General features: G+C 40.1%; 1 protein-coding gene across 5 annotated transcripts in view; it reads left to right on the forward strand.

The window, feature by feature from the left end:
• UVRAG (UV radiation resistance associated) overlaps positions 1–25,044 on the forward strand; it is a 163,360-nt gene that overhangs the window by 17,378 nt on the left and 120,938 nt on the right. For 2 of the 5 annotated variants that reach the window (XM_073335049.1, XM_073335055.2), the window contains exons 2-5: positions 5,123–5,240; positions 6,253–6,287; positions 11,376–11,537; positions 13,356–13,430. In XM_073335049.1, coding sequence (XP_073191150.1) covers positions 5,123–5,240; positions 6,253–6,287; positions 11,376–11,537; positions 13,356–13,430 — 390 coding nt within the window. Of the gene's footprint in view, positions 1–5,122; positions 5,241–6,252; positions 6,288–10,759; positions 10,796–11,375; positions 11,538–13,355; positions 13,431–25,044 lie in introns of those variants that run through there. The other 3 variants (XM_073335056.2, XM_073335057.2, XM_073335058.1) reach the window with 3 other exon arrangements.

Below are 25,044 nucleotides of genomic sequence, written 5' to 3' on the forward strand. Positions count from 1 at the left end.
TATCTAATTTATATAAAAACACAATTGATCTGGTTGTAAACATAGTTGGCCTATGTTTATCATGTGACTGCTACTTCCATAGCCTTCTTTCCATACTCATTGTCATCTTAAATTGTGAGCTCTCTGGAATAGGGACTGTTTTGTCTTTCTCTGTATAGTTCAATTGGACTGTAGTTCTGACGGGCTTTTAGATATGAGTGTAAAACAGAAGGGACTAGATGCCAGAATAAGTTTATATTCACCCAGATTTTTTTTAATACATTGTCGTGTTGGAGGGAATGATACGTTTTTATAAATATCCTGTTGATGCTCCCGCAGTCCCTTTTTGCTAGCAATATTGACTTGTCTTTGACATAGACTTCAGGTTGAGAAACCATTATCCAACTTAATCATGTAAAAATGATTACTCAGGAAAATATTAAATAAAAATTTTAAAGCCAAGATGAAAAATAGGATTATTCATTCCTCTTTGCTCATTTTGTTTGACTTAAAGGTCCTGTCAGCTCTTTTTCATAGTATTTAAACTATTGTTTTCAACTGTTTTTAGACTTCAGAGGGATTCTGTGTTTAAAAAAGTTGTTCTTTTAAATGTGAAAGCACAATGCTTAGTTACAGTAAAACTATTCATGCGTGAAGAATTGCTTGTGTGACTCTTACACATGTTCAGTTTTTTTAGGAGAAGATTAGAAATAAACTCTGTAAATAGTTAACAAAGCTTGCAAAAAAAAGTCTGTCTGAGCTAACAAGTGGTCATCCTCTAAATATTGCTTATTCTCCTGCAAGTGGACCCTTTTTTCTTTGGATGTCTCTAAGCAGGGTCCCCTAGAAAAGGTGGTTCTCAAGCTTTTTTTCATTTGTGGACCCCTTTGGAAATTTCAAATGGAAGTGCAGATCCCTTTGGAAATCTATTTGTCTGTGTATATATAGTTGAATTCTGTTCAGTTTTCAGTTTGTCTTTCGCGGACCTCTTAGACATAGTCCGTGGACCCCTATGGGTCCGCAGACCACAGGTTGAGAACCACTGCCTTAGATTAACAGTGGGGACAGTGACTCCATTTATAAAATGATCAGTTGGTGGAAATAATGTCCCAATTTAAACATGAAGATAAAGTCCTGCTGTTTTGGAAAACTCCATGTACCATGCGAGCACATCCCATGGCTGTTAGCGTCCATAAACCTGTCTCTCTGGTTGACTAGGGCCTGCATAATGATGGAGTAGTGACCTTTTCGGTGTATGTGCCCATATTTTACCCACCACAAGGAGCACATGAGTCCCATCGATGGCCCTGGTGCAGTTTGGACAGCCTGTATTCTTAAAACTAGCAGTTATTTCAGGGCCATGATTAATGCACACCACCTTTTGGGTGAAGAAATCAGGACTGAGATTTAAAAACCTTATTACCACAATCTCAACAGTGGACTTACAACACCAAATTGGTTCGTTACAGACTTGTAATAGTCTGGGGTAGACAGCTTCTGTGTGGCTGTGGCAATTTGCTTCTGGATCGATACACCCTCCCTCATGCATATGTCGTGATGCTGGAGGATTTGGACAAGCTACTCAAAGCTCCAGGAACATCTGCTGCTTTGTGCAAAAGTTCTGGAGCCACAGTTGCATATCCCAAGTCTGCATGATGTGATCCCACCAGTTTATGCTCATGACCCTCATCCAAAAGCACTGGTATATCTATGGGGTATCTGCAGCTACGGCAACAGGCAGGAGGAGCATCAAACGGATGGCATCTGCCAGGTCTCTACAACCTTGTGAGAGGTGTCTTCGACCGTACAAAAACCATTGCTAACACGTGCACCAGTGTCTTAAGGATGCTGTGCCTGACTCCTGAAATAGCATTGAAACGTGAGCTCCACAGGTTCTTCCATTAGGTTCTTGCTAATTCTGATTCTGGGAGTGTGAGGACCCAGAAATGACCCTGCTAGATGTGTTCGTGATCTAAGGCAAGTGCCACGGTACACTCTAAATGATGGCCTAGAGCAGGTATAGCTGACGAGTGATAAGAACCCTTGTATATGATCCCAAAAGCAGAAGGTCTGACTCGGATCTGCATAGTGCAGTATGTGCATAGCAGCACAGTTAGGAGAAGCAGGTTCAACAATTGAAAACCCAGGTTTACAATGCAGTTTGGACACTGAAGCGCAGGCTTGGAAACATCAAATCCACAAGCACAGGTCCTACAGATCTGTGTTTACAGTGCAGGCAAACTCTGAGTTGCCTGATATTGCTCCATGGATTATTTCTTGTTAATTCTTCTTAGTATCTCCATGTGACAGTTGGGGCCTACTGTGGGTCTTATTGACTGTGGGGAAGACCAACTTTTAGCCATCACCATTTTTCTATTAGATGTCACATTCTCCAATGTCTGTGCAGTCAAGGACTTGTAGGTTATTTGTTTAAACTGCTCTGGTGGGAGGTATATGTTGGAAGAATTAGGACAGTCTTTTGGAAGGCACAATGAGAAATCTAGAATCAAAGCTATACCATGGGGCTAGAGAAGGCTTCTGAAATATGGTGTGCCAAGGGCTCAAACCTGATCTTAAATATGCATGTTTGTATACCTTTTTATTGTATAAAAAGTGCTAGCTTTAGAGAGCCAAAGTATCGGTTTGGCATGAAATGAAAAACTCTTAACTTTGTATTATGGTTGCTTGTGAATCACTACAGTTTGTTTAAAATCAGAAGCTCAGCCTGCTTGTAATACTACCAGTAGTTTCTGTTTCATATACTGCATGAACTGTCCTAACTTTTGTTTTTGGAGTAGTAGTTCATAAGTATAGGATGACTGATCACTTTATTAGTGTAGGTGAGGTATTAAAAGATATGAAAAAATATATCAAAATTGACACACTACAGTGTAACAGTGATGGGAGGCCATACAAGTATTGAGGGAGAACTTCCTTGCTTTTTTTCCCCTTAATTTGTCCTTCTAAGCTTGTATTTTTTTTGCATGAGACTCAAAGTGATGGTTTTCCATATATTCTACAATATTAATATTAAGAGCTAAAGACCACTGTCCTCTGGTTCAGATTCACGATATGGCTGGCCTTAAAACTAATTAAGAATGTTTTCCTGATTCTAAATATTTTGTATTAAATCTCTTTTGTTCCTGAGAAACTAAAATAAACTGAAGAGTTGTTCCTGTTAAATGGTGTTAATAAGCTCTCAATCTGTGTCTCGGACAGGGCATAGGGGTATATGAAATAGGTTGAGCGGAAGAGGAACCACAACGTAAATCCAGTCAAGAGGAATATTTGTATCTAAATAATGAACTACCAGTAAACAGACTTTTTTGAAATATAGAAGGGATCCAGTGAAAACTTTTACAAGGGTTAAGGATCAAGCAGCAGCTGCTTAGAGCTGTACACTTAAAATCGGGCCATGAAGTGTTTAACTACGTGACGTATGTGTTTTTTTTACAAACAAAAATTTATCTACTTGGTTAAAATGACTGCTTCTGGGGAAAAGGTTTTTTGACTTGAGTGTGACTGGAGACTGTGTAAAATTTTGTACATTGTGATAAAAATGGCTGTGCTAAAAGTCTGACCTTTGTGAGCTTAGCGTGTTGTGAAACTGAGAAGCTTGGTCACAACTGTGAACCATGCTCAGACTTGAAAGGAAACTATCGGATAACCTTGGCCCAAAATCTAGGATTAAGACACAAATTTTGTTGGAACCCGATATAGTACAGTATTGAAATAGTTCAATGAAATCATTTAAAAAAAAAATCAAGTGTGTTTACTTTAGCTTGGAGGTAACATTTTCTGGAGTACTTGAACCACAAACAACATATTGTGCTAGTCAGAGAAACACACTGAAAATGACCATAAGTGATGCAATCTGTCATTTCATTCAGTATGGACAATGGTTAGTCATTTCCTCTTAGCTTGGACAAAATCAACAAATGCTGAAAAGTAAACTTTATTTTTCATATAAAAAGTTTAGCCAATCCAATGAGAGATTTCTTGAGCCTGTTTCACTAATTACACTAATTCATCATTACAGGGAAATCTGTCTTCCTAGAATGGGATTAATGTCTTTTGTTAAAGAATATGGCAATATAGCTTTCACAGTGCAGTTCTGGTTTCCTCATCTCAAAAAAGGAATATTAGAATTGGACGAAGTACAGAGATGGGCAACAAAGATATTTAGGGATATAGAACAGCTTCCATATGAGAGACACAAAGACTGGGAATGTTCACACTGAAAAAGATGACTGAGGGGAGATGGCTAAGGTCTAAAATGTCATGAATGGTGTGGAGAAAGTGAATAAGGAAGTGTTGTTTACCCCTTCACATAACACAAGAACCAGGTGTCATCCAATTAAATTAGTAGATAGCAGGTCTAAAACATAAGGAAGTACTTCTTCCCACAATGCAGTCAATCTGTGGAACTCATTGGGGATGTGCTGAAGGCCAAAAGTATAACTAAATTCAAAAAAGAATTAGGTAAATTCATGGAGGATAGGTCCATCAATGGCTATTAGCCAAGTCTGTCAGGGTCAGCAACCCCATGCTCTGGGTGTCCCTAAACCACTGATTGTCATAAGCTGGGACTGGATGGCAGGATGGATCACTCAATAATTGCCATGCTCTGTTCATTCCCCCTGAGGCATTTGGCACCAGCCACTGTTGGAAGACAGGATGTTGGGATAGATGGACCTTTGGTCTGACCCAGTATGGCTGTTCTTATGTTTTTATGAATTGGGCAGCTTTTTTAACCAACCACTTGTCTCTAGTTTGGCAATGAACTTGGTAGAAAAACCTATTTAGAATAGAGGTGGTGCACCAGAGCAGAACTAAGAACAGATTGACTTCTCAGGCAGTCATGGTGCTTGTTTACTCTGAGCATTTAGAGGCTGCTAGTTACTGTTCGTTCCATCTAGCCAATCTATACCTGCTATTTTGTACATTTGTCTTCATAGCTAGTTGAACTGGTTTTTCTAGCAAAATGGAGTCCTTTTTTTTTAGAATACTTTTTTTGATGTCTAAACAGGCCCATATTATCAGCTTTCTCCTAGAATAAAGCAGCTATCCACAAACAAAAAATCGTAAATTGAATGTACAGTTTTAACTCCTGCTCCTCAATGTCCTTTTTTTATATTTTTAGCGGCGGCTTCGTCACCTTCGGAATATTGCTGCACGTAACATTGTTAATAGAAATGGTTATCGCCTTCTGGATACCTACTTCACTCTTCACTTGTGTGATAACACTAAGATATGTAAAGGTAAGGGCCTATTGTCAACATTTGTCACGTAATTCCATCTTCCTATACAAACTACACTGATGGCCTTGTTCAATTTTTTTGAAGTTCATTCTGTCTTGAATTTGTTTTGTTTCCTGGTGACGTGGCACCATTAAAATTCATTTGTGTTTTCAGATGAGCTAAAGATAAACAATGAAAGCTTTTGCGTTTTCTTCATTTTTCACCAGCAGATAGACCCAACTATCAGTCTTGCAGCTGTCAAGCTGAGTGAGTTGTATGCTTAGATTACACCAGTACCACTAGTTGGGCTGCTAGCAAAATAGGTACTCTTATATATAAAGCAGCTCGTACCTGCACAATGGAGCACTGCCTCTCTAAATTTGTTCAGATTAGGGCTTCAAGGGTTGGTCTTTTCTAATGACTCTGTGCAGCTGATGTGCCCCGCACTATTTGCCTCGTGCATTGATTGCCTGCTGCTGATCTTTCAGCTGCCTGACTCAGTCAAGCTGAACAAGTTCTTGAACAAACATTCCATTTCTCCTACATCTGACCTAGCAGCTACTGCATCCCAGGAACAGGCACAATCTATCTTAAATTCTTCTAAGATGCTTATCACCATGGTAACTAAGCTCTAGACAACAGTATTGTGGAATACTGAGTCCCTAAATGGCAATGTATGCTTAGTCTTGCCTGTTTTTGGTGAGCATGTTTGGGTGTTGGGTTTTTTCTCCCATCTGTTGGTCCTTGCCTTCTACTTCAAGCTACAGGTGGAGAGATTGGATGACAGTGTCATTAGTGAGGGGAAAAAACTGGTCTTTAGATCTTGAACATTGGCAAGCTGTCTTTGATCTCTTGAGGTAGAGTTTGATTCAGTTTTTACGAGAACTAATGCATCAGTTACCTTTGCATAGAATATACTTCTAGGACTTGTTTTACAAAACAGTTCCCATTTAAAAAATAAGTATTTGTACTGTAGCATAAAATATTGATATGGGCTGAATTTCTCTACTCACTTAATTCTTTTCCCTCCTAGAATTTTATAGGAGTGAAGTTATCAAGAACTCCCTGGTAAGTTGATTTAATATTGGTGATCTTGTATAGAAACCCTCGTGCTTCACTTTTATCTCTTAATGTGTAGGCTTACTTAATACTGAAATGTTTCAGAGTAACAGCCGTGTTAGTCTGTATTCGCAAAAAGAAAAGGAGTACTTGTGGCACCTTAGAGACTAACCAGTTTATTTGTACAGCTCACGAAAGCTTATGCTCAAATAAATTGGTTAGTCTCTAAGGTGCCACAAGTACTCCTTTTCTTTTTGTTAATACTGAAATATTGCACTTAGCTCGTAGTAAAACATCTGAAACCGTCTTTTCTTCCATTTTCCAGACTCGATGACTAAACTAGTATAGCTGGATCTTATTGTCCACTCCCGAAGGTTCATGTCCTTATGGGGTAAAAGTGGCAATGTTTTGGATTAATGACAATCTGAGTCTCCTTGAGGGAGAGGTTATCAACTTAATGTCATGTAAATCTGAATTCTCCAACTACTGTTGTAACTACTGTTCAAAGTATCACCTACAGTTACTAACTGGAAGGTCTCTTTTGTTCGTTGTGCATTTAACAATATCGTGTATAGTCAGTTTAATCATTGCATGTGTTGGCAACAGAGGAAAGCAACATTTCAAAACAACAAAACCCCAGAACATGACAAATGCATTTGTAAATCCACAGAAACTGATAAAAGGGATTTGGGGCAGGTGTAGTATATAAAACTACTACTAACTCACTTCTTAAAACTGTTTCAAGTTGTACCTTTAAGGTCTAATATTGCAGCTGACACTCTTGGGTGGGAGAAACCTAGCAGCTGAACAAAACAGACTGGAGAAGGGTGAGGTCATCTTTGAAGACACAACTTGAACCTCAAACAGGAGTTGTGGTTATGGTAGAGGGAGGGAGTCAAGGAAATCTTGCTGCTTGTGAATCTAGGCAAAGAACTTTTTTTGCCTTTCCATTTGATTTGGCGCTTTGCTGCTCTCAATAACATGTTTTGGGTAAACTTTTTTCTTATGTAGTTTTAATTAAATAAAATTACATTTTATTTAAGGTAGTTTTAATTTAAAAAAAGGTAGTTTTAATTAAATAAAAAATGTTTGTGCATTTTTAATTGAATTTCCATCCAAACAGAGCTTGATATCATTGCAAGCAAAAAATTACCAATCTAGTAAATAGAAAATGGTGACTGATGCATTTATTTATTTTTTAACATTTGTTATGTTAAGAAATCTAAGTTATGCGATATAATTTTTGAAAATTATGTTGAGATGTATCCTCCTGGATAGCAAAACCCACCAAATTTAGTGTAAAGGTTATATTTAGTTGCAAAACAACATGTTTTAATGGCTACTAACAAATGAGAATCAACATTTCTTAAGAAAATAACAAGTACAAATGCAAAACATGATTAAAAAAGTGATATAAATCACCATTTTAATCACGATTAAATCAGCAGGCAGGGAGCCTTAATCTAAATCATTAATTTTAATCTAAATCGATCCAGCCTATTCCACACCCCAACACTACCCTTCCCAGCATCAATGGAGAGAAGGAGAGCTTCTCACAAGAAAATTGTTTCTAGCCCTGGTACCTGGGTAATGGGGACATCTCTCATATCAGCCTCAGAGTAGTGTGGGGTTTTTTGCAGTTCGAGTCCTGAAGTCCTTAGTACTGAAGGTTTTGTTATACTCTAGCACTGAGATAGCTCTACCATTACTAGTAATGCTGGCAACATTAAAAAGACCAACACTAGACTGCCCTATCACGTCACAGTAGCAAAGAAGGTGCTCTGTGTGTACTCTACTAACACTTCTACTGGTGCTAGCAACAACATAACTGCACTGGTTAGAGAGTGGAGATAAAAACCAGATAGATGCGGCTGGTGGCTTGGCACCTATTTTCTTATTGCTTCCAAATATAGATGGTTCTTGTGGGTCTTGCTAATTATATCCTTTGGTCACGCTGGTATTGCTATCTGACTACTACTAAAGTGTTAAAGCTCTAAGAAAATAGTGCACCTGAAATGTAACTGTGTGGATAAGCATGGTGCTGCCTATCTAGTCTATGCAGCTATGGAGTATCAACTTTAAGTGTGATGTGTCCAGTCCTACTAATCAGCGTCCAAGTGTGTGAGCTAGAGGCCTCAGATGCACTTCTGGTAGCTGTATCTCAGAATATGAAGGAGATTCTTCTCTTCATCCTTCCCCTCTCCCTCAAAAGATGATCCTTGACCCAAAGGTTGGTGAGGAGTAATGCTGTGAAGTATTGCTTCCTCTGTTAGGAGGGCTTCCTTGAATACTTGTCTGTTCTTCCTTGTACTAAGCATGAGGTACAAGGAGAAGGGGAGGAAATAAACTTATTCCCACTTATCAGCAGGTCACAATTCTATGCAATGTTTAGAACTGGCTTCTCTTGGACAAGTGATTGTCCCACTCTCCCTCTGTTTGGGGTATCTTGGTTATGATTTCCCAGAATGAGTCTCGTAAAGGAAAGCATGTCACACTTCAATAGCTTTGGGAAAGAAAATATCAAATTCTTGTGCTCATTCCAAGTCCTCTTCAAATGTGTGGCAATCTCTCGAAGCTGAGTTACTGAATAGCAGTAACAATTCAACAAATTACCAATATAAAACATTGCTCAAAAATATTAATTGATAGAACTAAACAAAACACTCTAGGCTAATTCACTTTCATGTGTACATCTTTTTTCACTCTGTTCCCATGTTAAAAGCTTTGCAAAATTTATTCTGTTTAAAAGCTGAAAAGGGTAAATCTGACTCTGTAAATTATTTAGCAGATGGCTACAGTACTAGCCTGACTCAGTTCTCACTTTCTGGAAGAGCTATTTGCAGTGGTGGTACATACAGTGGTAGGTATTGTTCGTATTGCATGAACCCTACAATCAAATGTTTTTAATGGGAAACTGTCATGATGTCTAGACTCAAAACGTGACCTCCTTTTTCAGACAGCTGTCAGCACAGTCCATAAACTATTGTTTTCCCCTCTTCTAGATGTCACAAAACACACAAGTTTAATTATTATTCTCCTTCCTCCCTTGCCTTTAAAGCCAACTTACATATAAAAACCAGCAGCCTAATACTTACAACTAATGCCACAGATGCCAATATGAATAGGAGGGAAGAATGTAGGTTAATAAATTCCAGTTAGGCTTTAACTGAGTTCAAAATAACTTTGAAAACCTAGTTATCTTGACGTTGATGGAAAAAAACCAATAAATTCTAAAAATCTGAGCTATAAAGCTTCTGAATGGAGTTTCCTAGTACTGCTGGCAAACTGTATTGGAAGGACTAGAGCTGTTGCAAATTTTTATATAACATTCTTGTTGTATAGGTGGTAATTAGGGAATATCTGTGTTGTGTGGAAATATGGTCCCTACTTTCAAGAACTTACAGTTTAAAAAACTTAGGTCCTAGAAACTGAGAATTAAAATTGTGTTATGTGCTAACAGTCTGTAGATGGCTTCAGTGTAGCCTAAAGCTTACAAACAAGTATCTGATCCTGCAATCCTTCCTCTTGCAAATATTCTGTACTCAATGAGTACTTCTGTTGATTTCAGTGGTACTTACCTATGGGCTACAGGACTCAGCCCTCAGAGGCTGAAAATGCTGGTGGTTAGACAAGTTTCAGATATTTTCCAAAGAGATGTAAGTCTCTCTTATAGAGTATTAGGGAAAACATAGGTGTTGAAGTAGCATAAGTCAGATTTCTTATCTGTGCACCACTTCGCTGCTAAGTCCAAAGATCTGTTACCTTCCTGGAAGTTTAAATTCAATCTGTGTGCTGAAGTTGGACTTTAGCATATGAGGGTTTGGTAGCAAACTGGGGGAGCTATCTAGCAGGGTTTGAAGACCTTCTGAAGTCAGGAGACCTTGAGCACATATTTGAAGATCTGCTGATTTGACCCACCTCCCCCAATTGTCCAAACCTGTTGAGTTTTCCCTGGGACCTTTTTTATAACTAGAATTCTGCTGTATTTAGTCTGAAATGGAAACTTAATTATGAAGTGGGGATCTATCCAAAGAGAAACAAGGTTAAATGATGCAATCCCTACTAACAGTGCTGCAAATCTTAAAGTAGCACATTTTAGTAAGTTTCCGTATAACTGCCAAGTACTCTACCAGTATTTAATTTCCTGTTATGATGGTAGCCAGCAATAGCTATATAAATAGCTCTTTCTTGCTAGGAAAAATTCAAGAGGTGAGTAAGGGGACAGGGACTTCTGTAAAACTTACAGAAGGAAATAGATACCCTTTGGAGTCTTCTCACTCTGACCTATTAATCGCTAGTATGCATGTTTAAGCTTGCAGCATGTTATGACTATTTTTCATAATTTCTTAACTATAGTGGTACTATGATTTATTCAAAATTCTTGACACTTGAAACCTTCTCTAGATTTAGAGAAATTAGTCCAGCAGGATTTTAAGTCTGTTTTTTGTCAAATGCTAAGGTCTGGACTTTTCTGGCTGGCTCTCCAAATCTCTAGAATGAAGAGAGCTCCTCAGAAGGTAGGAGCACTCAGGGCTTGGTGTCAGCAATGCAGAACTTGAGGGGTGAAGAGGAATAGGAACAAACCCCCATTAATAGTTAAACCAAATTCAGTTAATGAGAAGTAAATTGGTGTTAATATAAACTACAGCTCTTTTTTAGAAGCCAAATGTTAAAACAGTGTGGAATATGATCTTCACGCTACTCCCATTTTCTAAAAATACTAGTATCTGTATTTCTTGAAAAAGCGCCTGTTGTGGCAAAAGGCAATTAATGAAGTAATTTCCTGGCGTCTCATAATGGAAGGAAGTAGTAGTTGGTCTGAAAGCCTGCAGGCTTTTGCAGCAGCAGATGGAAATGGGAGCCAAACTAGGAATCTTGATCTGGAAAATTGTGAATAATGAAGGAACAGAGTCTCGGATGGCTTGAGCCTTCTCATGTGTAACTTTGTAGAACGTTGCAGGGTGTTACTTCAGTTCTTGCAGTCTGGAAGTTTGACATAAATACTTGGCCTCTTTAAATTTAAACACACTGTATGTTAAACTGAAATAACACCAAAGAATGTTGTTGTTCCTACATCTTTATTGTACTTATCAACAGAATCCAACATGGAGGAGTCTTGATTTTGGAATAATGCCTGATCGCCTCGATACATCTGTGTCATGTTTTTTGGTGAGGATCTGGGGTGGCAAGAAAGAGCTCTATCAGCTGTTGATCGAATGGAAAGTCAATCTAGATGGACTAAAATACTTGGGTCAGCAGGTAAAATAAAAGCATATTTCCTCAATTTGTGGATTAAGTAGCTAAGTCTTTTTCTTAGAGTTGTAAGATCAAGGCTACAAACAGACTGAAAGTAGGAAAATGATAAAATGTAATAAACATCTTAATTATGGAATTAAACTAATTAAAAAGGGACTGCTAATATGGGTAGCTCTACCCATTGCAAAGATCTTTAAATAATCTGGATGGGCATGATGATATATTAAAGTTATGTTCTGAAATTTCTTGGATTAAAGTTGCTTTAGCTACTTGAGCTTTTTAATCACAATTGTAGCCCCAAGTGAGAAACAGTGTATCACGTCATTACTCTGTATGTGATCACAGTTTATTTTCTTTAGCTTTTCTAATTGGACTGTGCTAATGCTACTAGAATGCCAACAGTGCCCTTGGCATAAAACAGTCTTCAATCCAATTACAGATTAAGAAACCAAGAGGATAGTGTTAACCTTGGAACCTTTCCCCCATTCTTCTCTAGTCCTGGGAAATCACTTGTCTGACATGGGTTTAGTACAGCAGTTCTCAAACTATGGGTCGGGATCCCAAAGGTGGGTCAGGACCCCATTTTAATGGGGTTGCCAGGGCTGGCATTACACTTGCTGGGGGCTGGCCCCAAACCCAAGCCCCACCGCCCGGATCTGAAGAGCCCCAGGTGCTGGGGCTCAGGTTACAGGCCCCCCCGCCTGGGACTTAAGCTCTTGGGCTCGGGCTTTGGCCCCCTGACGCAGGGCGGTGGGGCTCGGGCTTTGGCCCCCCTCCTGGGGTCATTTAGTAATTTTTCTTGTCAGAAGGGGGTCACGCTGCAATGAAGTTTGAGAACCCCTGGTTAGTATTTATGGGTCTTATGGAACAAGTGGAATCTTTGGTTATGATTTTACATAAATGCGAGTCATTAACATTAGTTTTAACATATTTTCTTTAAACTTCTAACTGAAGTAAAAGGGAGATACGTAGAGAGCCGTAACTCATGAAACAAATGCAAGGTGTCTGTTTGTCGTAATTACAGTAGGTTGACACGCTTTGTTTTAAATAAAGTTTCTTAGACAAGTGTCCTGCCCTGGTCTCTCTTGCTGTTTGAGTTCACTGTTCTAAAATGAATCCACAGCTTTAAAAGATGGAAATGCTTTGAAATGTCAATTATTTATAAAATAGGCTTGTAATGAAAAAGCATTTGTTGGATCCAATACTTGCTGTGCAGAACATGAATTGCAGTGTTCTGTTTCATTTTATTGCACCAAGGAAATAGGCCCCTAGAGACTATTCTCTAACACTATCTTTTTCATTTAGAAGTAACCTTGTCCCCTCAGCTAACGCACTTAATGTAGGACCAGTTTTGTGTTCAGACATAAACAAAAAAAAGATCTAACTGTGCATTATCTGCTGAAAATTGGCTCCTTTATAACTGAGCTGTCTGAATGAGCTATTTCCTTGTTTGTTTTTTATTATTTTTGATCTTCCTACTATTGCTCTACTTCTGGCTCTAGGAAAGAGGAAGACTTGTTTATCTGATACTGTAAGTAGTTGTAGGTGCTATGTAGTGGTTAAGGCAAATATTAAATTTTTATTTTGCATCTTGGAAGATGGACATATATCACTGAGCATATCGGCCATTTCCTGTTTAAAGGTGTGAGAGTCAAGTGTTTTCTCTACAGTAATAGTTCAGTTCCTCATTGACAAGGTTCACATGCTTTAGCACTAGAGGGAAGATCTGAAAAGGTGAGTCATAAAATTAGCAATTAATATTAAGCTTGATTTCACATAAACTAAGTTGACCCTAATGTCATTGGTGTGTGTTTTTTACAGATACATGCTCGAAACCCAAATGAAATAATTTTTGGGTTGAATGATGGCTATTATGGAGCTTCATTTGAACAGAAGGTACGAATACCTAATATTTATGCAAATTATGTAGTAATGATAGTCACAGGCTGTAATTTAAATTCTGTTGGCATAGACCAGCATTTTCAAGGTTGGATGCCTACTGTAAGCACCTAAATAACTGGATGTTGTGGGTGCTCAGCATCTCTTAAAAAATTGGGCCACTTAAATGGCCTCACTTTCAAGGGTGCTGAACCTGTCCCACTTTTGTCTAGGTGTCTAACTTTAGGCACCCAAGCTTCCAAATTTTAGGCAGTTCTTACTGTCCTCTTCATTTAACCTCTGTCTCTGAGGCTCCATGTTGCAGTTTCCATCTTTGCTTTCCCAGTAAGTTTAATGGAACTAGTTGTAGCCAGTCACTGGCTAGTCAATGACTAGAAGGGTCACTGTTCAATGAAACAAGTTACCTCTTTCTCTCTACAAAAGCAGAGTGCTGCAGATAGCGCACTCCTAATTCTTGCCATCTTGGATAACCGGAGGAGTAGTAACCTCGTGAACCTTGTAACTGATACTTGCAATCCCCCATGACCCAAGCCCAACCCCAGATGTACAGTACCTTCCCTCTTAACTTGTGTAAATTTTATTAAAGTTAATGTTTAAAATCAAATTTTTAAAACTGAACTTTGGTTATCTTAATGGCTGTGCAGAGCACAAATGCTAGATTTAATGAGATTTCATGCAGTTACACAATGTTAAATGCTTACTTTTAAAATTGGTAGGCCCAGCATTTGATCTACATATTTAAAAATTTTTTTTTCCAGAGTCTCTGTAATGTGTTATTTAGCTGCCCAAAAATGCTTGTTTTCATCTTTGAATACTATGGTTTTTAATCAGTCAGCACTCGTGACCACTGACTGACCAATCAGTCAGCACCAACGGTGCACACATGTGAGAAACAAACTTTGTAAAAAGCTTGAAAATGAAATCTGCTTCAAGTGGCCAGTAATCATGAAGGATTACTTTAGATTTAAAATACCTTGAGTGGTTGTATATTTCAAAACACTTAATGACCAGACACACTAATGCTAAAATTAAATCCCCCATCTTCCAGTCATTTACATTAAGCGCTGTAGCTCTTTCACCCCCTTCTTTGAATGATTTCCTCTCTTTCATGTCTCCTAATTTTAATCCTCTAATTTTTTTTCTAGCTAATACAAGGCAAGCAGAATAGATAGCATTTTGACTCTGACCACACTATAGTTGAAGCTGTGTTAGCAAAAGACATGTATGAATGTGACTATTGCATTTTCTAAGCACTGACGGGGTACAAGAGCCATACCTTGCAAATGAAACACAGCTTGCCCCAAAGAGCTTGCAACCAAAACACATCATTGTATGCAGGTGGCTCTGGGAAGCCAACAGAAGTAAATGGCTTTTCGAAATACGGCTATTGACTTGCTGCTTGTGATTATTTCAGAGATGAGACTTCGTGAGGAATATGAATAAAGGCTAGTGTCTTTAAGGTCTAGAATCTGGCTGACTATTCCATGCTTTGGCGAAGCCTCAAAAATGGCATAGAGATGACTCTGAGAAGCAAACAAGTGGGGCATACAGGCTGTTAGAGGGGCCTAATGTGCATTTGCAAACATGGTGGTGGTTTCACTGAGCAATGTGGACATGTGTTTTTTTTTTTTCCCCCCTGATGACTGTTACAGTGCACTACAAGCATAATGCCAGTATCCCTCAGTTATGCTGGATATCTGTAAGTTTCCAGATGGAATTCAGGACTCTGGTTTTAGTTTGTTTTTTGTTTGTTTGTCTCTTTTAAAAGAGCCCTAAAGGGTTTGGTAATAGGCTAGTTGTGAGGCTGCCTCTCATGCTATCCTTCCTTTTAGCTGCCACCAGTCACTGACTGAAGTCAACTTGACTGAACTCAGTGGTCTACCAGAACCTGAATTTAACTCTTCTGGACATGATGCAAGACTCATCTTTTGCTCCTGGCAAGGAGAGTGTCTGAAGTGTTGGAATTTTATTTGGGTTTGGCACTTCAGTCTTACAGTATCATGGAAGGATGAGCAATATACCATGTAACATTTTATAAGGGTGCATAAAGCATAGATGCACCTCTGTTGATATCTTTATAAATTGAAACTGAATTAGAAAATTTAGGCTTAAACAATCTAAAAGAAGAGAATACAAGTTTTAATAAGGCTGAGTCCCGGCTGGGACCTACTGGCAAAATTTTTTCAAGGCCTAACGAGGAGGACACAGATTGGGGGATTTGTAATGTTTGTGTTAGAGGAGATCCTTAGTCTCTATCTGTAACTGGGACCTCTAGCAACAGTAAAATGCAATATGGCTCAGTAATAATCAAATCCTGTTGAGGAGCTTGCATATTGTAATTTGAGGTGCTTGGACATAAATGTTGTAGTTCGTTGACAGAATCAGTTTCTCTAATTCTCAATTTGATTTCTTCCTTACTGAACGAGATTCTTGGAGTCCTAGAACAAAATACAACACATCTCAATATAACTCTAGTTTCCTATTTTAAATTAATCTTGTTCTGAGATGCTGGCCATAAACTAATATATGCACTACTGACACAGCACTGAATGCTAACTAAAAAAAAAAAAAATTCTGAGGATCTTTGCCATCCCCTCACCATTGTCTGCTATCATGACAGTAATGAGAAGTTGGTGGTTGTTATATGACAACCATCAAAATGGAACCAGGCTGCTGGCACAGAAAATAAGGTGGTAGAGGATTTTTTTAAACTAAAGCCTGGGAAAAAGGCAACAGCTGTAGAGGAGCACATGATTTGGGCAGACGCATCCATTAGGGATGAATTTATTAAAGGGGCAACTCTATGTCCTAGTATAGAAGATAGGAAAGAAGTTGGTGAAGTACAGGTAGGAGCTAGTGATGAACGATCAAATGTAAGAGTCCAATGCAAGCATAACACATGAAAGCCAGCAACTAAATATTGACAAAATGTACAAGTGCTTATATACAAATGCTAGAAGTCTAAATGCTAAGATGGGTAAATGCCAGGCATTAAATGAGGAAATTGATATAATCATCTTAGAAATTTGGTGGAATGAGGTTAATCAATGGGACATGGTAATAGCAGGGTACAAAAGACATAGGAATGACAGTTTAGGTCTCACTGGTGGGGGAGTGGTACTAGGCTATAAAAGCATAGTCAAGGTGAAAATCTTAAATGAATCAAACTGTACTATAGAGTCTCTGTGGATAGAAATTACATGCTTGAATAATAGTATTAGCAATACACATATACTGACAACCACCTGACCAGCATGGTAACAGTGACTATGAAATGCTGAGAGAGGCTTCAAAACCAGAAAATGCAATAATGGGTGATTTCAACTATCCTCATATTGACTGGGTAAATGTCCCCTTAGGGCTAGATGCAGAGATACAATGTCTAGATACCATAAATAACTTCTTTTTGGAGCAGTCATCCTAGAACCCACAATTGCCTGGAGAGGCAATTCTTGATTTAGTCCTCAATGGAGCACAAGATCTTGTCTAAGAAGTAACTATATGGTCACTTTTCAGAGTAACAGCCGTGTTAGTCTGTATTCGCAAAAAGAAAAGGAGGACTTGTGGCACCTTAGAGACTAATCAATTTATTTGAGCATGAGCTTTCGTGAGCTACAGCTCACTTCATCAGATGCATGCCGTGGAAACTGCAGCAGACTTTATATACACACAGAGAATATGAAACAATACCTCCTCCCAGCCCACTGTCCTGCTGGTAATGCAGGTTTCAATAATAATACTCTTCTCCCCCCCCCCCCCCTTAAACTCTTAAAACTCTTAACTCTTAAAAAGGGAAGCTACCCAGGAATGAGGATGCTAGTTAGATGGAAGTTAAAAAGAGCAGTCACAAGGGTAAAATGCCTGCAACCAGCATGGAGAGTACTAAACACCATAATAAAGGCTCAGACCAAATGTATCAGAAAAGACTGTAGGAATACCAAAAGAATGCCACCATGGCTAAAAAGCAGAGTAATGGAGGTCATTAGAGGCAAAAAGCCATCTTTTTTTTAAAATTTGAAAGTCTTATCCTAATGAGGAAAATAGGAAGAAGCACAAACTCTGGCAAGTGAAATGTAAAAGTATAAGACAGGCCAAGGAAGAAATGGAGAAGCAACTTGCTAAAAGATACAAACACTAAGTGGCAGGATATCTGCGGAACAGGCAGTAGGACCCCTAAACAATGAAGGTGTTAAAGGAGCACTCAAGGAAGAAGACAAGACCGTTGCAGAGACGGTAAATTATGGAGTTAGGTTGACATAAGTCATCTTATGTCGACCTCATTGTGTCTGTCTGTCAGTGTCTATACTACAGGCTTGCTTCCGCTGATGTACATGCCCTACTACACGGACAGAACTCCACCTCCATGAGAGGCGTAGGACTTACGTTGGTGTAGTTAGGGTGACGCAGTGTCCGTGTAGATGCTGCACTACTTACTTCAGCTGTTGGCTGTCATTCTTGTCAATTTCACAGTTAGATCAGATAAACTGCTGGAGCCATGAAAATGACAAGGGCGGCCGCGGAGGCTCCCTGCTCTGAGCCAGGCGCTCCTGTTGAGGATGTGCGCTGCTGACAGAAGGAGGGTAGTGTGGACATGAAAAAGTCTGTAATTACTGCAGTGGTTGTAATTTGACCTAACATAGGTTGACTTAAGTTTGTAGTGCAAACATACCCGAATTCTTTGCATTTGGTTTTCACTGCCGGGGATGTGGGGAGGTAAGCACATCAGAGCTGTTCTTTTGAACAACAGATCCGAATTGCTGTCCCAAACTGATGCCTCAATAGAAGAGGTTTGGAACAAAAAGGTGATAGTTGATACAGTGTACTTGGATTTTCCGAAAGCCTTTGATAAGGTCCCTCACCAAAGGCTCTTAAGAAAACTAAGTAGCCGTAGGATAATAGGGAACATCCTCTCATGGTCCAGTACAGTAGAACCCCGTTTATCTGATCTAATTGGGCTGGGGTCAGATGGCTAATCAAAAATTTGGATAATCTGGACAATGGGAAAGTGCGAGGCTATAGCACCATCTAGTGGCCAAAGGACAGATCGCCTGCTTCTGGACCTGCTGGTTGTTTGGTTACTAGGGATAATAGAGGGTCGGATAAACTGGGTTCTACTGTAACTAACTGAAAGATAGGTAACAAAGGGTAAAAATAAATGGTCAGTTTTCACAGAGAAGAACAGCGTTCTCTCTCAAGGACCTGTCCTGTTTAACATATTCATTAATGATCTTGAACAGGGTGAACTGCAAAGTTTGCTGATGATACAGAATTATTCGAGATAAGTCCAAAGCAGACTCCAAGGAGTTACAGCGATCTCCCAAAGCTAGGTGACTGGGCAACAAAATGGCAGATAAAATTCAGCATTGATAAATGCAAAGAAATGCATCTTGGGGGGAAAAAGATAATACCAAATATATGTATACAATGATAGGTTCTAAATTAGCTGTTACCGTCCAAGAAAGAACTTGGAGTCACTGTGGATAGATTGGTGAAAACTTCCATTCACCGTGCAGCAGTAGACACAAGTATGTTAAGAACCATTAGGAAAGGGATAGAAAATAAGACTGAAAATATCATAATGCCAGTATATAAAACCATGGTGAGCCCACATTAAATCCTGTGTCCAGTTCTGGTCACCAAATCTCAAAATGAATATAGTGGAACTGAGAGGTTCAGAGAAGAACAACAAAGATGATCAAGGGTATAGAACATCTTTCATACCAGGAGAGACTAAAAAGAATAGAGCTGGTCAGCTTAGACAAGAGATGACTAAGGGGGGGGGAATGTTTGATAGGTCTAAAAAATCATGAACGGGGTGGAAAAAGAGAATGGAGAAGTTCTGTTTACCCTTTCCTACAGTACAAAAACCTGGGATCACCTGAGGAAATTAATAAGCAGCAGGCTGACTACAAACAAGAAGTGCTTTCTCACATAGGCACGTCTAACTTGTGGAACTTGTTTCTATGGAATGTTGTGATGGGTTCCCCCCAGGGTGCCACCTGGAACTGGAGTACCACTGAGCCCTCTGACCCACCAGCCTGGTCTCCCTTACACTGTACTGCTGTGACCAAACTACAAAGCCCTCCAGCCTGCACTGTTACCAGCATACATACAGGTAAGGGCACACCCAGCTGCAGTTACAAGCAGGGTCTCTGACCAGCCCGTGCATGGGAAGGCTACTCCCAGCTCCTCAGTCATGCACCCCCTTCTGGAGTATAAACCCAAAATTATACTGTCTTGCGCTGCACAGGGAACTGTACAGTCTCAGCTCATAAAATTCACGCCCTCCCTCAATGTGGAGAGGAATATGCAACAGCCTTTTGCCCCTGAGTTGTTATTCCCACACACTTCACTCCAACTCACTGGTTTAGATAAAGCAAAAACAAGATTATTAACTACGAACAATACATTTTAAGTGATTATAAGCGATAGCAAATGGATCAAAGCAAATTACGTAGCAAATAAACAAAAACCGCAAACTAAACTTAATATACTAACTAGATTGGATATGAATAGCAGATTCTCACCCTAAGAAATGATACAAGCAGGCTGCAGATTCTTAAGGGGCAAGCTGCACTTGCTTTGCAGCTTGGAATCCCCAGGTGTTTCGTTTCACAGGCTAAAATTCCTTTAGCCTGGATCCAGCAGTTTCCTCCAGTTCAGTCTTTGTTTCTCAGGTGTTTCCAGGAGTTGTCTTGTGTGGGGAGTGAAGAACCCCAGATTGTCACTCCTTGCCCTGTATAGCTTTTGCATATGATGGGAACCCTTTGTTCCCAAAGCTTGGTTCCCATGCCGGTCAGTGGAAAAACACTGACATCCCAAGATGGATTCTAGAGACATGTGGTCTCATCACATGTCCTTGTAGAGTCATAGCAGCCATTACTCTATAGTGTTCTCAGAAAGGCTCCCTAGGTGGGAGATAAGCTTTTCCTAAGGCCTACTGCTTTTTCCTAATGGCCCATTGCCTTCCTTACGCACTATCTAGACTGAAAGCATCTTGTCTAGTGGGTGTTACCCAGGTGTAACTACATTTGACATGGAGATACATAGTCAATATTCCTAACTTCCTGTGCAAAAATACCTGCATACAAATAGAATAATCATATTCAGAAAATCATAACTTTTCCAATGACACCTCACATGACTTATCTTGCATAACATATATTATAATTGTCATAATCATATCCTAATATCACTGCAAAGAATATGGGTGCAGTGTCACAGTTGTGATGCCCCAAAGTATAGCTGGGATCAAAAAAGAACTGGATAAGTATATGGAGGTTCATCATTGGTAATTAGCTGAGATGGTCAGGGGAACAACCCTATGCTTGGGGCAACCCTAAACCTCTGACTACCAGAAGCCAGGAGTGGAAGACTGGCAGATCACTCCGTCATTGTCCTGTTTTGTTAGTTTGCCCTGAAGCTCTTGTACAGACCACTGCCAGAGTCAGGATACTGGGCAAGCTGGACAATGCTCTGACCCAGCATGGCAGTTCTTATATTCTGATTTAATAGCCAGAAATAGTTTTGTGTATTTGTTGCTACTCCAAATAAACATCTTAACCCACTTCAGATTCAAAAACTAAAGTACACATCCTGGTCTCAAATGGAGTTTCCTGCTATATCGAGTAAATTCGTAGAAAGAAATTAATTCTGGTAAATTTACTGGGTTACAGATACAGTGGTGATACCACAGCATATCCAAACTAAGTATTGGTTTTCCTGTGGTGACTTGTTGTTTCGTTTCCATTGTCAGGAAGGCTGCCTTGATGTGGCTGGGACTTGACACATTACTGATCTCTAGCCAGCCAGAGGCGTTCATACCATCATGCCCCTCCCCCCCCCTTTTTTTAATGGAATAGCTCTTTGAAAGCATAACATGGAAAAAAGCTTACATAGCTATACAAAGCTAACACTGACTAAACAGCGAACACGATATAGCAGTTCCTGAGTATATGGTGCCCAGGTGGTTATAAATTAAAGTCCACTAACTTGGAAAAAAGTTCCAAATGAGCATGCACTCATTTGGAACCATACTTCCTGCATGACTGGGTAAAGCATTGCAGTTGCTGATTTGGAGCTTCCAAGCCCTTGCATCTTTAAGACAGAAGAATAGTCTTGCAAAATTCCATCTGTGTTCTGCATACTTAATTCTTAGCTGCCACCTCTCCTGTAAAGGAGTGACGTTAAAGGACGTGCACTACACGGACTAATCTTGGTAGTTTATCTGGGACGATTGGCTGGTCCCAAGCAGTCATCCTCGTGCCAGTGATTGTGCATCCATTTCTTACTAATGTCCAAAGGCTCTGTTTTCATTAACATCCAGTAGGCTAATAACTGACCTTATCAACTTGGTTTGACAGTTGACATTTCTTTCATGGGAGTCTTACTAATCTGTACCTTTTGACTTGACTTCTCAGGGAAGTATTTGGTTCATTTCCCTTTTTGGAGACAAAGAAGCTTTGTTAAGCTTTGTTTGTTTTTTCCCTTAATCTCCAGTTTCTTCTGTTTTGTGACAATGGGCACTAGGTTGATGGAAGAAAAAGGTTTTGGGGAAAACTTAAAAAGCTCCTCTCTGGTCCCCCTTAATTCCGTGCCTGAGGGATATTCTTTTAGCTGTTGATCCTAGCAGCCCAGTCACTACTGGAGGTGTGAATTCAAAACCATGTGCCTCCAACACTGCTGTTCTGCCTGAGACCACCATGCAGCTTTCTCACTCATCCTCAGGACATAAGAACCCCTAGAATTCTGTGGTCCCCCTCTTCTTGTGGTGTTTGGAGTACAGATTTTATTTCTCTGCCTCTGCAGCAACCCTCTCAGCCACTCAGCAAAGGAGCCTTATGTGCTCTGAGTGGGTTTTTGCTCCCTCCTTGCTAAAACCACCAAGGTCTTGTGGGCTAGACTGCCACTTTTCAGCGCTTCGACTTTCTCACTCAGGGGTGTGAAAAAACACCCCCCCAGCGTTGCAAGTTTCAGTGGTGTAAAGTGGTGGTGTAGACAGTGCACGAGCACTGGGAGCTACTCCCCTCGTAGGGGGGTGGTTTTTGTTTTTTGTTTTTACAGCGACTGTACAGCCGCGACTATGCTGCCACGTTAAAGCGTTGCCATGGCAACACTTTAATGTTAGCGAAGACATACCCTTAGCCTCCACAGTCAAGTGCTTATTAGATTTTCCCTTCTCACTTCTCCAGGCTGGCTGGGATCCCTGTAGATTCTGCGCCTCCTGCAGTAGCTTCTCCTCTGCTCTCCCTTGGGCTTACCCAGTGTCGTCGTAGGAGACAAAGATCTGAGCCTCATGGCCAGGAAGTTGATTGGAGTAGGTTCTTAGAAGGGTTTCCCTCTTGATGCTGTTAAAACTTCTGGTTATAGTATCTGCAAAACTTTGAACAGTGTTTACTGTGCATTTACTTGACCCTCTCTTCCTATGTGCATGTAGATATTTAACACTTCCTAGTTGTTGTTCATTTGTAGCCAGTTTGTCTTGTCCTGGTTCAGAAATTACAGATGCAGGCCATATCAGCCCTCTAGGGACCAGTTAGTGGGAAGATGAAGGGAGCGGGAGTCTTGGGTTCCACTTGCCTGCTTTTCCAGATCCTTTCCCTTTAAATTGTTTACAGTTGCGTCTTGTCGACAAGACAGTCTTGTGTCCTGCAGGAACACCTTTTGAGAAGCCTTTCTGCATCTACCAGTTGTAAGAACAGCCTTTTTAGTGGCCATTTTATTGACTTGCTGGTGTCTCTGAAGGGAAGAAGACAGACAGGTTTTGTATTCCACTTGGTAACTGGAAACCCTTTTACTGTGGCCCAAAGGTCACCCTGTCTTCTCAGACATGTTCTGTGCAGTGATAGGCTTTCAGTCCCATGACACAAGCAGGCAGACAGGACACCACATTCCCTATTGAAGGGTCAGACCACTCTCTCCCCCCTGCAAGGAGAGGGACTGAAGCCACAACTTCACAGATGTGTAAGGTGATCGCTTGTTTCTTTCCCTGCTTGTTCATCGACCATTATCAGGTGGACCTTGACTGCTCTGGGAAGGTAAATCTATCAAAATGTGTTCCAGACTGCCACTCCAGAAAATCAGTTGTCCCTGATCTAACAGCATGACTTTCTGTGCCGAGTGCCAGTATCAAATATTGCAGTAGGATGGAAGAGGGGAGACCCTCAACAATGGGAAAACTACTCTCTGACAACTGAGGTTGGAGTTCCTCCTTATTTCCAGTGTGCATCCCTCCTTTTCTCTCCATAGTTTGCTTCATAGTTTTCTCTGCATAGTTTGCACAGTAGTATGAGTGTACAAAATATATCGGAAGGACAGAACAGGTCGTGCTGGTGGGGGAGTGGCACTATATGTGAAAAAGCATAGACTCAAATGAAGTAATTTTAAATGAATCGAACCGTACCATAGAATCTCTATGGATAGTAATTTCATATGATTCCATGCTCTAATAATAAGATAGTAGTAGCGATATATTACCAACCACCTGACCAGGATGGTGATAGTGACTGTGAAATGCTCAGGGAGATTAGAGAGGCTGTTAAAATAAAAAACTTAATAATAATGAGGGATTTCAGCTATCCCCATATTGACTGGGTACATGTCACCTCAGAATGGGATGCAGAGATAAAGTTTCTTGACACCTTAAATGACTGCTTTTTGGAGTAGCTAGTCCTGGAACCCACAAGAGGAGAGGCAATTCTTGATTTAGTCCTAAGTGGAGCACAGGATGTGGTCCAAGAGGTGAGTATAGCTGGACCGCTTGGTAATAGTGACCATAATATAATTAAATTTAACATCTCTGTGGCGGGGAAAACACCACAGCAGCCCAGCACTGTAGCATTTACTTTCAGAAAGGGGGACTATGCAAAAATGAGGACATTAAACAGAAATTAAAGTACAGTGCAAAACGTGAAATCTGTTTTTTGCATACAGCTGTTTGCCAGAAGCTGGGAATGGGCGACAGAGGATGGATCACTTGATTACCTGTTCTGTTCATTCCCTCTGGGATACCTGGCATTGGCCACTGTTGGAAGACCGGATACTGGGCTGATGGACCTTTGGTCTGAGCTGATATGGACGTTCTTAGTTCTTTATGCAAACAGCTTGAGAGGTGGGAAGGTGAAGTTAGCCTTCATATACCCTCTCATTCTTTCTTTGGCAGTTACTTTCTGGCAGGTGGCACCATAATGAGGCTACCGTCCTGTAGCAGGATGGGAGAAGAGAAGGGACTGACATACTGATTATCTTTCCCTTTCTGAAATTACTACTTCACCCCCTTCCACTGTCTTGGGGGAGAGACAGGACTGTTTGCCCTAATCTGCTTCATTCTTCTAAAGAACAACTTTGTTTTTCCATGCCCTACTTTTAGACCCTGCATGTGTGAGACCAAACCAGGCCCATTGCTCAGCATGAGATGCTGATGATCCAGCTGCAATGCCTTGCAAATTTTCTTAATCTTGCAGTAAGATTCAGGTGGTGGTGTCTTGCTTTAGTATCTTTCCAGAAGATGGGTCCTACAAATCAAACTCCTAACATCCGAAAGAAATGGTTTCTCCCTTTGAGAAGTGGCCAGATAATGCATGGTATTGGTTTTCTAGTATTAGAATGGCAT

This window comes from Lepidochelys kempii, chromosome 1, assembly GCF_965140285.1.
Source record: "Lepidochelys kempii isolate rLepKem1 chromosome 1, rLepKem1.hap1, whole genome shotgun sequence".
NCBI lineage: Eukaryota > Metazoa > Chordata > Testudines > Cheloniidae > Lepidochelys > Lepidochelys kempii.